This window comes from Periophthalmus magnuspinnatus, chromosome 7 (assembly GCF_009829125.3).
Source record: "Periophthalmus magnuspinnatus isolate fPerMag1 chromosome 7, fPerMag1.2.pri, whole genome shotgun sequence".
NCBI lineage: Eukaryota > Metazoa > Chordata > Actinopteri > Gobiiformes > Gobiidae > Periophthalmus > Periophthalmus magnuspinnatus.
In genome coordinates this window covers 5,538,878-5,551,494 of record NC_047132.1, presented here as the reverse complement: position 1 = coordinate 5,551,494, position 12,617 = coordinate 5,538,878, and the positions used below count along the sequence as shown (strand labels likewise).

Genomic DNA, 12,617 nt, shown 5'->3' with positions numbered 1-12,617 from the left:
AAATCCGGTAAAAAAAAAAAATGAGCCAAATTGACTCTAAACATCAAGATCAACACAAGTGAACGTTGACGCCATGTAAGTAGAAACTTCTTTATGGCGCTTACCTTTTTGGGCAGGATGCTCTTTGCTGTGCGCCAAGCTTTTTCCGTCCTTCTCCACGGACGCCAAGACACTTTGAGATAAAGAGACAAAAAATAATGAAAATCCTCTTACTTTTTTGGTTATTTCCAGTTTGAGAAATGCAAAATTCAGGACTAAATCACAGCTTCCTGGAGACACACCTTGTATTATGCCCTTTTTGTTAACTCTGCCACATTAAAACGCACAGACACGCGCCATTCGCTTACACCCCAAGACTGAAGTTGCCAAATTGATAAAGATCCGCTCAGGGGAGGGATAAAACTACACACACACACGCTGCAGTTTTTTCCTTGTCCACTCGCTCCAACTCGTCTTTTTTTCTGTTGCTTCTCCCTGCACCGGCTCCTGATTGGCCAAAGCGCTCTTCAATAACATAAACTCTCTTTTTTAATTGGAAGGTGTCCCGTACTGTGATGCACCAGTAAGCTTCCCGCCCAACCCATCACTAGTCCACCCCCCATCGCTATTTTTTGCCCTAAGTGATGTTGAAAAAAATGCTGAGCTGTGCGTTTTTGTCGTGCGAAGCGAAGAAGGGATTGGCTGAAAGGCGAGATAGATGCTGTAGTGAAGGAAAACTGGTGCACCGCAGTGGGACAAGAGCTAAAATATAAGACAGGCGGGGCGCGTATTCGGACATATGAGCTGAAACGCTTGTCGTAGGGTCGGGGAGGATGGTATCTGTGCGCTCGCTGCTGCTAGGATGGGATAGGTCCTCTTACTGCAGTGTGTGAAGCCTAATTGCCAGTCGGGAGCAGAGCAGAGGGAGCGGGCGGGGGAGAGGGGAGCGGAGGCTGGTTGTTGCAGTGATGCCGTGGTACTGTCTTGAGGCCAGGTTGATTCGGATAAGACTGTGCAGCTCATGTCAATGCGTAATCCTTATGAATTGGCCCATTGATGACAGTGGCGCAAAAGGCACAGGTCACCTACAGCTATTACAACTTGATTTTAGCACAATGCAAGAATTTATTAAGTCAGAAAGTAATTGTCCGTGTGTGCCCGCCTCGGCGTGATTACATAACGCCCCTCCATTGAGTAAAGGGGGTTTCCCACACAGTGCGTGACTTTGTGCTGTCAAATGGGCTGGTGACATCTGGTGCCGCTATTGTGTCCCAGCTGCTTTTAGGTACAATGCGCACAGATCAATAATCCAGTGCACAATGCCAAACAAATATTGCAGCTACACGGCTTCCAATTGAATGTTTACTCAGTCCACACGTGTAAACTCAATAAATGGACTAATAATGCACTTTTAAACAACATGTAGACTACCAGTACACAGACCCAAATCATTCAGAAAATATGACATTTAATAGAAAAAACACAAAAATACATACTGGTCCTGTAAATTATTGTAAATAAAATTCCATTTTCATAGAAAATTAAACTGCAGCATAAAGTAGCCTTAATGTTTACGCTTTCGAGGAGCCTCTCTTTTGGATTCTCTCATCACTGTGGTCTCAGTTTTCTCAGGGAGGCTGTAAACAGTGATTGAAATATTTGAGTGTTCAAAAACCTCCTTCAGAATGTCAGAAACCCGTCCCCAATGCAGTCTGTCCAGGCCACAGCCAATCCTGTCAAAAATAGAAAAGAAAACAAATATGCCTATAGCAAAACATAGATCAAATAAAGTGGATAAAATAGCATACCAACCTGGGCATTGACACTTTGGATACCCCATACTCAGCACAATGAGACTTCATATCTTCTAAGCTTTGTTTCAGACTGTCATATGTTGGTTTGTGGCTGTATATTTTCTTTGTAATCTGTAGAAATGTGACAGGTTAAGGTTGAAACAAACATTTGGCACATTTGGTCAAATAACACAATGAACTATTCAAATAAATACAATTAAGCCCAAAATTATTATTATACAAATCAATTTAATTTTACTGTGGGGGCCTGGGTCAGATGCATGGTTATTTTGGGGGTCCCAGCTTGAAAACCCTCACAAGATTATGTTTTTCCTGACTAAAGGATTGACATACCAGGTAGTACACAAAGCGGCTGTCTCTTTCCAGCACAGCGCACTGCCCCACCTGTCTCCCTGTTAAAAATAAACATCATAGCCCACAAGTTTAGCAATTAACTCTCATCATTGTCCTGGAAAAGGATGACTCACCCTGTTTCTTTAATTCCTCCACTCCACCAAACTTCTTCTTGAACATGACAGCGATGCCTGCCCCCATGCGGCAGTCCTCACTGATGCAGTGGGCCAAGGACTCGTCCCGGGGGCAGGAGAACAGGTCCCCAGTAACATAAGTGATGCTCCACGTGTCTTCTGAACACTGGCCAGCAGGGGGCAGTTTTACACCGCAGATCCACGACGCCGAGCAGCAAGAACAGATACAGGTAAACCCAGCAATAAAATCAACAGTAGATGCACAAAGTCAAAATATTCTTTAGATTTTACCTGAGCAGAATCGGTTTGGCCGCGCGTAGGGACATCAGATGACATTAGTGAAGAGAAATGAGTAACTCTGAGCCCTGGAAGTATCAAGTAAGTATTGGCCTTCACTCTGACGTTACTGACACGAACACACCAAGAACATAAAGACAAAACTCTCATAACTGTCCATTTACCATGTGGACTATCATGTTTTCTTTTTGCATAGACAGGAAGTATTGTTAAAACCACGCGAGAACCGACGTGATCCCGCTATTACCCACGTGATCTTTTTTTTTTTTTTTTTCCCCTATATATTTAATATTGTATCTCAAAAACAAAACAATAAATTGATGGTATTTTTAAAACATAATGTATTTTATTTGTATTCAATCCTTTGTCGTAACTTGATAAGCATATCATTGCACTTACCATTCAATATAATCATTTCAGTGATTATACTAAGGGATGATCGTTGTAAAAATATTTAGAGCCTATTATTTCTAAAAGCATAACTAGAACAATGAGATGGTGTTAAAATATAATTATTCTAAACCCTGTAGACGTCTTGATTATTCCACAATAAAGTATGAAGCAAGAGTTCCATTCATTTTATAAACCCATTATAACAGTATTTTATGTAGAATAAATGTGTACAAAATCATGATCAGTGTTTTCAGAAGTCTTCAGAAATCGGTGCTGCTTCTCTGCTCTCCTCCTAGCCAGTCCCCTGGGTTCACGTCCATCTGCAACATCTTCATCACCCACTTATCCCTCCGTGCCCCGTCTATGAACTCATCCAGGGACAGCTCACCTGAGGGTTACAGCCGAGCCAGGGTTAGTATTAGATTAACTCTCAAATCATTTATGTTAGTCAGTCTGTTGTTAAATTGAGAATCTATTACATTATCGGAGTGGAAAGGATTTTTCTTATTTAACTTAACTGTCCTGGTGTTCGGATTGCCTTTTACTTGTTGTTCCCATGGAAATGTTATTGTTTTACCTGGAATGTTCCCCAGTATTGCATTAACTTAATATTTTACTCCAAGCAGATCTGACCTGTAACTTGGCCTGGTACCAGATTCTCCAACACAAAAGTTACATATTGCACCTTTACTAGTCTTGAAATAAGGATAGCTATCCCAAGACACAGTTGTATTTATTTTTTGTTCTTTTTGTGGTTTAACCAACCTTTTCCAATTCCCAATTAAAAGTATTCAGATCACACTTTTTTACAATTCATCAGTTGAGTTTCAAGAGTTGCACAAAAAATGAAAGAACTGTTTACTTAACCAAGTGCCAACGCATAAAGTGCCAACGCATAAAGTGAATATCATTTTTAAATGTAATGATCTGATATTGTGTGTTTAGTTCAGCGTTGACACCTTTTGTTGTTCTTGTATCTGTTTATGTGTTATTGTTAATGTATCTGCTTGTGTATGTGACACTTGGTTGCTATGCCGACACGTTGATATGCAGTTGTATTGGTCAGTTACTGGTCTGTTTTGGAGACTGGCTCTAGTGAGTTGAGACTGCTGTTGTTTTTCTCTTGTTTTGGCGTGGGTCATGGCCTACAGTAGCCCTTGTGTTCAGAAAATAAACCACCAGAAGAAATTTGGCGTGTTTCCTTACACCAGAATGCTACACTATTATTCTGTTCTATTCTTCTGGAGACTTTTTAGACAATGCACTCAATAAACAAAAACACCTACTATGAAATTATCTTGTAGGTAATATCGCCCTCAGGCTGTCAGATAACTCTTACCATCTCCATTTTCATCCACCAGCTCAAATATTCGGTCCACCACTTGGTCTGGGGTCAGAAGATTGCACTCCTCATCCAGCTCTCCATGACAGGCTTTCTTCAGTCGATATATGGACTGTAACAGGAAGTATTGTAAGACCTTTGTTTTGAATCATGTGACCCTTTTGTGTTGTTTTACGCATAGTAGCCTACACATTGAACAATGGCTTTATTACCTCCACAATTTCCAGGAGCTCAGTTTTGTCAATGCACCCACTCCCATCTTTATCATACATTTTGAACGTCCATTTGAGCTTATGTTCCAGTTTGCCTCTTAGCACTAGGTTTAAAGCTGCTACATACTCCAGAAAGTCTATGGTGTTGTCCTGTGCAGTGGAAAAGAAACTTAACATGCAACAATATTGAACATTCAGTCAATACTACTTAACTAACAATGTGTACTCACTCCATTCTTGTCAAAAGCTCTGAACATGTTCTCGATATAGTTAGCCGCTGCCTGGTTCTGCGTAACTCCAAAGAAGCTCTTGAATTCGTGCATGAATAAAGTCCCACTCGGACATTCAACCACAAACTTTTTGTACCACTCTTGCAGCTCTGCAACATCTATTTCTTTGTCAGGATCACTCTCCTCACTCAGATGTTGACCCATTTTGAATTTAGATATTTCAACTAGATCTACTCTGTAATCACATACATTATTCTATTCAAAAATCTACAGACAAAAGGCATCACTGGACATTTCTTGATCTAACAAAGAAAATTCAATTATTTTAGTAAATTTCTGGTCCATTCTGTGGTAAGAAGCATTGTACTGTCAACTGAGACCAATCCAATGTGAATGCAAAGGTGAGACTTAGACTGTGTAGATTACATGATGAAGGATTAGTAATAAATACTTGTCAGAATCAATTAGGAAATACATCCTGATATGATTTTGCAACACCTCTCCTCTCACTTGCTCTGGCCTTATACAATGTTATAAAGCAAATCTTCATGCATATTTTTTTTTCCTTCAGCTTTTTCCATTTGCCACAGAAAAGGACTGCCATTGTACTCTGATTCTCATAATAAATTGTCATAGGTCATACTTTGCATTTGATGCCCTTCCAAAAGCAATTCTCTGTTTGGCATGAAATGTTTTTATTTTTTAATCTAGATGTTGCATTATATACCGTAACTACAATCAATACAATTTGAGACTACATTTTACAGGTGGCGACATAGTATGACTTCCTTCCTAGCAAAGTTACAGCTGACTAAGAAGATAGGGGTAATCTTAGCTTATGAGTGTCAAGGCCACTGTGTCACTGTAATAAGTGTGTACAAATATAGACTTGATTCACACCATCTGTTTATGGAATATTATAAACCGCTACCTGGTTATTAGCCAAGGGATTTAGGGTTAAGATTATATAAACTGCTTCATTTGGGGGGTAATTTTCTGTGCAAATAAAACTGAAATGGACCATCTGATACAAAATCTACAAATATTATTTTGCAAAGAGTGAATGTGTGTATTTTTAGACAAAAGATGAAAACTATTGAAATAACAGAAATTGTAGTACCTAGTTAAGACATAACAAATTGGAGAGGATATTTTAGTCAAACCTCTATTTATCCAGTAAGGTTACATACTGCCAGCAATAAGTGGTGTCAAGTTTTTACAAAATTCATATACATATCAAGGCTAATTACAAAGATGTATAAAACTTTATGACCTGTGTGAAATCAAATATGTTTCCTTATTGGTAGTTACAAGAACCTATGAGCAAGATAAACCATTTGTAAACCAATCTTTTTTGTTTTTCTATCATGTGATATTAATAAAACAACAGCCTAAATTAGTAACCACACTTAAATACACTGGTAAAAGTATAAAAATGAAGATCAAATGGTAAGAAATTTTAACAGTGAAAAAGCCAAGTTTTCATTAAAGTCTTATTGTATCCTTCCAGTTTAGAGACCAGACAATGTGCTTGTACTAAGAGGAAACAGGAAACTTCACATTGTTCCTGGTCTTGTTGCTTAGAAGACCACAGTGCTACAGAAATATACATTTGCTGTAATAATATACAGTGTAAACAGTTTTTTGCCAAGTTGTGCTTTTGGTTTTCAATCTTGTCCCTCGGGTTTATGTTCTGTTTTTGAGCTGTCTGAAGAGTCAACATCACAGTCTGTTGAATCAGCTGGAGAAGCTGATGTGGACACTGGGTCCTCTCCATCCCCTATGTCACTGTTCTGTACACTGTCTGCTTTCAGAGCCCGGCTTTTGTCTCTGAAGGAGGTTTCTGCCTCTTGTTGATCAACAGCAGTGTTCTCCATCTCATTTTTGGGAGTCTTGTCTTCAGATGAGTCCTGGTTTTCACAAATTTCATCTCCGTGGCATTGCTCTAAGGGAAGAAAATAAATACATTTACATTTTAGGTATAACCCTTAAATTACATTGGTCTAATAGTGGGTCCAATCACAGTCTGGGTATACATTTACAGTAATCAAAATGTATTTCTACATCAAATAATCATAAGAGTTTAAGACAGACCAAGAAGAATTATACAAGCAACTATATCACATTATTATAACCATTTAGGTTACAGCAAAAACAGAAATATGAACTGCTAAACTGATACAAGAATTACATGCTTTTTCCTCCATAAAATGTGCCAATTTCAACAATTAAAATTCCATGTAAAAGACTGTGAAAGTGACTATACATTTTTGCTAGTTTTCTTTCTTCTTCCACACCCCAACACTGAAATTGACATTGTGACATCCCTAAGTGGAACTTCACAAATCAAAAAGCCCATTTAACACTCACCCTCTTTTTCCGAAATAGTAGGTGTCTCACAGAAAGCATCACTGGAGTCCTCTTCAGAGCCAGAGTGCGGTGCCTCTGATAGTCGCACTGGCTCCTTCTCTTCACTCTCAGTCTTCAGCCTTTTAACCTCGGGGCCATCCACATTCTGTTCCTCTTCCTCCTCTTCCTCCTGGTGCTTGTTCTTAGTCCCGCTGTTTGGGGACACTTCCTCTTCTGATAATGCGGTATCACTACAATAATCACAGAAATACCAAAAAATGAAATTAATGCTGAGTATTAAAAATAGGACTGGACTATGGTGACAAAGATAATATTGCCCCGCACATTACTGGATTCTCTCAACAGGGGATTTTTTTTTTTTCAGTTCATAAATCAGAAATGTACATGTAATGGTCTCTAATAATGAGGAACCAGATTAGAAAAAGTACCTCAAAATTAAACCACAAAAGAATATAAAGTTTAAATCATGCTTAACATCCCATGTTGATTACAGTTACCTAATTTGTTCTTTTGGCTTCTCTGTTGTTGTCTCACTTTCTTTACTCTCTGGGAGCCCATTAGATGAAAATGAAGATGCCAGAACCAGCCTTGATCTGTGGAGTGGTTTTGGCATGCTTGGTCCATTGATGTTTCGACTATAAACAAATAAATAGCAACCCATTTTTAGATGATTAGACACAGCTCTTGACATCAAAATGCTTTCTTTAAATACGAACTGCCTACCTTTCAGAATACTGAGAATTGCCCTGAAACATCACGCCATTCATTTTGTTTGCATTCAAGGACCCATTTTTTCTACAATAAATACAATAAATAAGAATAAAAACACAATGTCTTCAATGAATACCAAAGTTAGTCAGAGCCAAGGATAAAATTGAGAATATATTATAACCGTTCTTACTCTGATGTAGAACATAAGCAGCTGACGACCATCACATTCTGCATAACAAAAAATATGACATGAGTAGACATAAAAATTTAGGCTAGTATCATTATTATAGAACTCTTACCTTCTCCAGGCCCCTAAGAAATTTTCCGGTTCCTGAATAATTTCGTTTAGGGTCTGTTAACAGTTCACATAAGCGCTGAATAGTGAATGGAATCCTGTCAGAAATAAATAATATTAATATTGAAACACTTGCTTCAGTGAATAACTACTAGGACATGTTAAATGTAATGGGTCACCTGTAATGCTAATAATGTGCAATACAGACATTTAACTGAGGAACTTCATTTCTGTTAGATGTGTATAAAACACTGACCCGTTGTAGCCATCAACTATTTTTAGGATTCTGTTCTTCATCTCTTCGAAGGTGACATGCTCTACATTAGGGTTATCTACATGTCTCTGGTCTGGCGCCGAAGCATGAAAACTATCCATGATGCTTTCCAACTTAAACATGAAGTATGGTTTGAATTGTGTCCATGAAAGCCTAGAAGAGGTAGAGAAGCAAAACATCAATAACATCTCCTTTTGAGAAAGACATACTAACATTTAATTTTGAACTGTCTACTCACGGTGGCTCTCCAGTCTTGGCAACATGACACAGGAACTGCTCTAGAAGTGGAATGGTCTCTTTCTTTCCCTTCTTCTCAAAATCTACAAGATAAAATCAAATAAATTATTGCTAAATGTAATTGTGTAATACAACTACAAAAAACAATAACAAGAAACTACGCAAATTATAGATATATAAACATAAAGTAGACAATTATCAAAGCAAATCCCCCGTTATTAATCTTGCGCAACTGCGGCATATAAAAATAAAACTGCAGGATCAACACAAACATCCAGTACATGTGGACATTCAGCTGCAGTGTATGAATAAAACCCGACATGCAAAGAGTCAGACAAAAAATGTGTAATTACGATAGATCACGGAATCAAATAACGCTGAAATATGTAAAGCTACAATCCCATTAAGTTAAATTATGAAACAAATTGATGTTTATAGCTAGGCTAAAATACGATGGCGTGGCTAGCAAACAGGTAATGGTGTATTTTGGTTATCAAGATAAGAGGCAGTCGCCAATCGTTCTTCATTTTATTTAAATACGTGTTTTATTGCCTTGAAGCGCTTCCAGTAACGTGGTGATGTCCATATTTGTGTCCAGGCCGACATAAGCAGAAAATACTTGCTGTTAGCACAAGTAGCATGTAGCAAATCAACAAAAAGCTAGTGCAGGAGCATCTTGCGCATGCGCCAAGTGACGTATTTCAAATTCAGGAAGTAGATTTTTGACAACAATAAAAAGACTTTTGCTCGTGCTTTTACAGTAATTTTTTTGGCTACGCGTCCAGAAGCCAAGATAGGTCGTTTAACTGGAGCCTTGGCTGTATTTTAGGGTTAAATAGGCCATGCAGGTAGAGAAACTTCTGGGTCATTCTCCTTGGCGGTAGACGCACCAGACAGACAGTAGGCGTCATCGTGTTTTTTTTGGATGTTGTGACGGCGCAAACCGGTGAACAGCCAATGAGTCAGCAGCTGAACAGAGTTAAATTTGCCTAACAACCTATATATAACGATAACTGTTCGAGGGGAAAGCATCTGCCCAGAGATCACCAAGTGTTTACGAAGTATTTGGTCAAACAGCTAACAATGGCAGTTCCAGCAACTGTCCCGATTCAACTGAGCTCCCCATCTCCTCGTCTACTGGAACACAAAATCCACGAAAGAGATTTGGGAAGAATGGCAAGAAGCATTGATGATGATATTCTGCCCTTACATTCACCCTGGACATTTTGGCTTGACAGGTAAGTAGTCTCTTTAAAACTAGAGTCAGTCTGATCCTTGAAAAATATATAACAAGACACTTAATCTGATCAAGTGCACTTAACTCTGTCACTTTGCTCTGAAAACTATGCGGAAAATGCACCTATTGTTTGAAAATGCACCTTATCTTGTGACTTGTTGGCCTATATACTTGCTGACCTCATTTCTGAGAGCGGGAAGCTTGTAGACTCTTGACAGAACCAGGCATGACTGGTTTATTTTCATGACCGGGACTTGCTCAGAACTGCATGATTTATAGTAATAAGTAATTTCATCTGTGTTATTCATAAAATGTAAACTGGGGTTACATTTTGGCATAAAAGGTGAGTTTCACAATCTTGATTAGAAGTCACCTGCCTCTTGGTTCCATTGAGGTCAGTGTTGTTTACTGTTTACTTGCCTATTTGCTATTTGATCCTCTTAATCCAGACTTTGACTGAATCTGTTCTCTGAAGTGTCATTTGTCAGTTTGAATAGCAAGTTTAATGTCATTGTTTTTTTTGTGTGTTTCCTTTTTTAGATCTTTACCTGGAACAACAGCTGCTGAATGTGAATCCAACTTGAAGAAAATCTACACCGTGGACACTGTTCAGGTAAAGATCCTTGCTCAGTTGTTTAACAGCTATAAAAGTATTAATGATGTGTTGTTACTAAATGTTTAATTTATCACTAATTCTTCCTTTGTCTTCTTTGTATGGTGATAGGATTTTTGGAGAGTTTACAACAATATCCCCAGTGTCCCAAGCTTGCCTTTACGGTGTAGTTATCATCTGATGAGAGGGGAAAGAAAACCACTGTGGTTAGTTTAGCTATTGTTTGTTTTTTGTTTTTGTTTTTGTTTTTTAAATGATGGATTTCTAATTATTTTGTACATTTCTGATTTCTATGTAATTTATAGGGAAGAAGAAAGTAATGCTAAAGGCGGTGTGTGGAAAATGAAAGTACCAAAGGAATACACTGTAGGCATGATTTTTGTTTTCCCTGATTTTTTTTTTTTTTTTATGTGTTTCAATGAAGTACATGACCTCTAATTTTTGGTCTACATTATTACTATAATTATTACAGGCTGTTGTGTGGAAAGAGCTTTTATTGGCCACCATTGGCGAGCAATTCAGTGATTATTGCGCTAAAGGTAAATTGAAATTATGTTGTTTGTGTTGTGCTGGTATTACATAGTATTTAATGTATTTTTCAATAGAATAATAAATACATTTGCATTGTTTTGCAGATGATGAGGTGGTTGGAGTTAGCGTTAGTGTCAGGGACAGAGAAGATGTTGTTCAGGTCTGGAATGGAAATGCCTCCTATGTGAACGAGTCCACCGTTCTAGGGAAGATCTACGAGCTCCTCCCCCAAATATCATTTAAAGCTGTCTTTTACAAACGTAAGTTTTTAGAAATTATGCAGATTTGTTTTGTCATCTGTGACAAAATTGATTGCATTGAACTGTACTGTCCTTTTTACAGCCCATATGGAACACCATGCCTTTGAAGGAGGTCGATCAAGACATTAGCAGGTTTTATGTCGTACTTGGAGGTAGTTTGTTTGCCTTCGGCCCCAATAACCATAACACATTTATAGATGTGGTTAAGTATTGTACAAAATTGTGTTCTAGACTAGCATTGTTGTAGTTTTTCTGTTTGCTGTCAGTCAAGTTGTTTGTCCTAAACGTCTTTATTTTAGCTAAAAACACTGACAGTTTTTCTGTATTTGTAATCTTTGCATACTCCAGCCAAAGCAACAAGTGTGTACATCAGCTCTGTAATATAGCTACCTGTACAGTTTCTTGAGACAAATCTAGCACTTTTTTTACAAGTTCAAATAAGATAACCACACTGAAAAGTACCCTGTGAGGTCAGATGTTTTCAGGATTTCTATGTTACTGTCTAATACTTTATCTACTGTATTGATCATGGTGAACAAGCCATTGCACATTAGAATCAAGGTTTTTATTATGCACCTACAAAACAACCCCTTTAGGTAAGATTTTTTTTTATATTGTTTTGTTTAATTTTTTTCGCAAATGATGCACTTTCTTTTAACTACCTTGTTTTTTATTGATGGGAATGCTTTTGCCTTGATTAAGTATAGCAATTAAAATTGTATTCACATTTATTTTTATTAAAAAAAACAAAAACACTAAGATTCCCTTGCAAAATTCTACTGTCAAACTAAATTTGTAATTGTTATTTCATTTTATAGTATTTATTTTATATGTACTATTTCAGGGTTTTTAATTGGGTGCATACAGTCTCTTTATGTGGACAACAAACAACTAGTATTTGTGTTCTAAGAATACTAACTGCTGATGTATGTCTGTACCTATTGAAAGTGAAAAGGAGTCTTAATGTTTTCAAATGATTTGACTAGAAAAGTTGCATTGCTTTGGTGTTTGACCTTCATTGTTGTGTAATGTTTAAAGGCACATACTGTACTGTTGTACAAGTAGAAATCATTGCATACTCTATGAACCTTTGCACATGTACAGTTGCCTGCTCACCAAGATCTTGAACCTTGGAAGCTGACTTTGAATTGTGCCTTGTGTTTTGCAGTCTTTTAGAATGTAAATTTGTTAAACTCATCTTGTATGTAATTCTTCCTTTTTAAGTTTTACACGTTTCTATAATAAAGAACTGTTATGTTCACAAAGTAACACTGCACCACACTTTTTAATGACATGATCTACTTATATTTGGAGGTACTTATTTGGTATGTGGGAAGTAACATGTTTCATCTACT

General features: G+C 37.6%; 4 protein-coding genes across 5 annotated transcripts; 1 reads left to right on the top strand and 3 right to left on the bottom strand.

Annotated features, from left to right (window-relative positions):
• Nucleotides 1-1,481: 1,481 nt before the first annotated feature.
• Nucleotides 1,482-2,743, bottom strand: oard1 (O-acyl-ADP-ribose deacylase 1). 2 transcript variants are annotated; one of them, XM_033969434.2, is made up of 5 exons: nt 2,552-2,743; nt 2,261-2,426; nt 2,127-2,185; nt 1,792-1,904; nt 1,482-1,712 (listed from the first exon to the last, which is right to left on the bottom strand). In XM_033969434.2, the coding sequence occupies exons 1-5, from the start codon at nt 2,705-2,707 to the stop codon at nt 1,544-1,546; spliced, it is 663 nt and encodes a 220-aa protein (XP_033825325.1). In that variant the 5' UTR covers nt 2,708-2,743; the 3' UTR covers nt 1,482-1,543. The 2 variants fall into 2 exon arrangements, with proteins under 2 accessions (XP_033825325.1, XP_033825326.1); XM_033969435.2 differs by lacking the exon at nt 2,552-2,743 and having other exon boundaries at nt 2,261-2,503.
• Nucleotides 2,744-3,210: 467 nt separating this feature from the next.
• guca1b (guanylate cyclase activator 1B) lies at nt 3,211-5,114 on the bottom strand. Its single transcript, XM_033969437.2, has 4 exons — nt 4,735-5,114; nt 4,505-4,654; nt 4,290-4,404; nt 3,211-3,338 (listed from the first exon to the last, which is right to left on the bottom strand). Exons 1-4 carry the CDS (start codon nt 4,936-4,938, stop codon nt 3,211-3,213), a joined length of 597 nt encoding a protein of 198 aa, XP_033825328.1. The 5' UTR covers nt 4,939-5,114.
• A 771-nt stretch (nt 5,115-5,885) lies between these two features.
• LOC117373415 (serine/threonine-protein phosphatase 4 regulatory subunit 2-like) lies at nt 5,886-9,345 on the bottom strand. Its single transcript, XM_033969433.2, has 9 exons — nt 9,174-9,345; nt 8,623-8,704; nt 8,367-8,537; nt 8,115-8,208; nt 8,006-8,043; nt 7,828-7,899; nt 7,602-7,739; nt 7,105-7,334; nt 5,886-6,679 (listed from the first exon to the last, which is right to left on the bottom strand). The coding sequence occupies exons 1-9, from the start codon at nt 9,205-9,207 to the stop codon at nt 6,402-6,404; spliced, it is 1,137 nt and encodes a 378-aa protein (XP_033825324.1). The 5' UTR covers nt 9,208-9,345; the 3' UTR covers nt 5,886-6,401.
• Nucleotides 9,346-9,445: 100 nt separating this feature from the next.
• On the top strand, nt 9,446-12,531 carry LOC117373417 (eukaryotic translation initiation factor 4E type 3-like). Its single transcript, XM_033969436.2, has 7 exons — nt 9,446-9,859; nt 10,399-10,471; nt 10,583-10,677; nt 10,777-10,837; nt 10,944-11,010; nt 11,107-11,262; nt 11,345-12,531. The coding sequence occupies exons 1-7, from the start codon at nt 9,705-9,707 to the stop codon at nt 11,389-11,391; spliced, it is 654 nt and encodes a 217-aa protein (XP_033825327.1). The 5' UTR covers nt 9,446-9,704; the 3' UTR covers nt 11,392-12,531.
• Nucleotides 12,532-12,617: the final 86 nt, after the last annotated feature.

What these genes read in the sequence shown, in the direction of transcription:
- LOC117373417 (XM_033969436.2), top strand. Translation starts at nt 9,705, where the DNA reads ATGGCAGTTCCAGCAACTGTCCCGATTCAACTGAGCTCCCCATCTCCT. An exon ending in GGGGAAAGAAAACCACTGTG is followed by an intron (nt 10,678 to 10,776) that starts GTTAGTTTAGCT and finishes TGTAATTTATAG; the next exon opens with GGAAGAAGAAAGTAATGCTA. An exon ending in AAGTACCAAAGGAATACACT is followed by an intron (nt 10,838 to 10,943) that starts GTAGGCATGATT and finishes TAATTATTACAG; the next exon opens with GCTGTTGTGTGGAAAGAGCT.
- guca1b (XM_033969437.2), bottom strand. Translation starts at nt 4,938, where the DNA reads ATGGGTCAACATCTGAGTGAGGAGAGTGATCCTGACAAAGAAATAGAT. An exon ending in GAGCTTTTGACAAGAATGGA is followed by an intron (nt 4,655 to 4,734) that starts GTGAGTACACAT and finishes TCCACTGCACAG; the next exon opens with GACAACACCATAGACTTTCT. An exon ending in AGCTCCTGGAAATTGTGGAG is followed by an intron (nt 4,405 to 4,504) that starts GTAATAAAGCCA and finishes TTCCTGTTACAG; the next exon opens with TCCATATATCGACTGAAGAA.
- LOC117373415 (XM_033969433.2), bottom strand. Translation starts at nt 9,207, where the DNA reads ATGGACATCACCACGTTACTGGAAGCGCTTCAAG. An exon ending in GTTACTGGAAGCGCTTCAAG is followed by an intron (nt 8,705 to 9,173) that starts GCAATAAAACAC and finishes TTTATCTTGTAG; the next exon opens with ATTTTGAGAAGAAGGGAAAG. An exon ending in AATTCTCAGTATTCTGAAAG is followed by an intron (nt 7,740 to 7,827) that starts GTAGGCAGTTCG and finishes ATTTGTTTATAG; the next exon opens with TCGAAACATCAATGGACCAA.
- oard1 (XM_033969434.2), bottom strand. Translation starts at nt 2,707, where the DNA reads ATGAGAGTTTTGTCTTTATGTTCTTGGTGTGTTCGTGTCAGTAACGTC. An exon ending in GGAGGAATTAAAGAAACAGG is followed by an intron (nt 2,186 to 2,260) that starts GTGAGTCATCCT and finishes TATTTTTAACAG; the next exon opens with GGAGACAGGTGGGGCAGTGC. An exon ending in GCCGCTTTGTGTACTACCTG is followed by an intron (nt 1,905 to 2,126) that starts GTATGTCAATCC and finishes ACATTTCTACAG; the next exon opens with ATTACAAAGAAAATATACAG.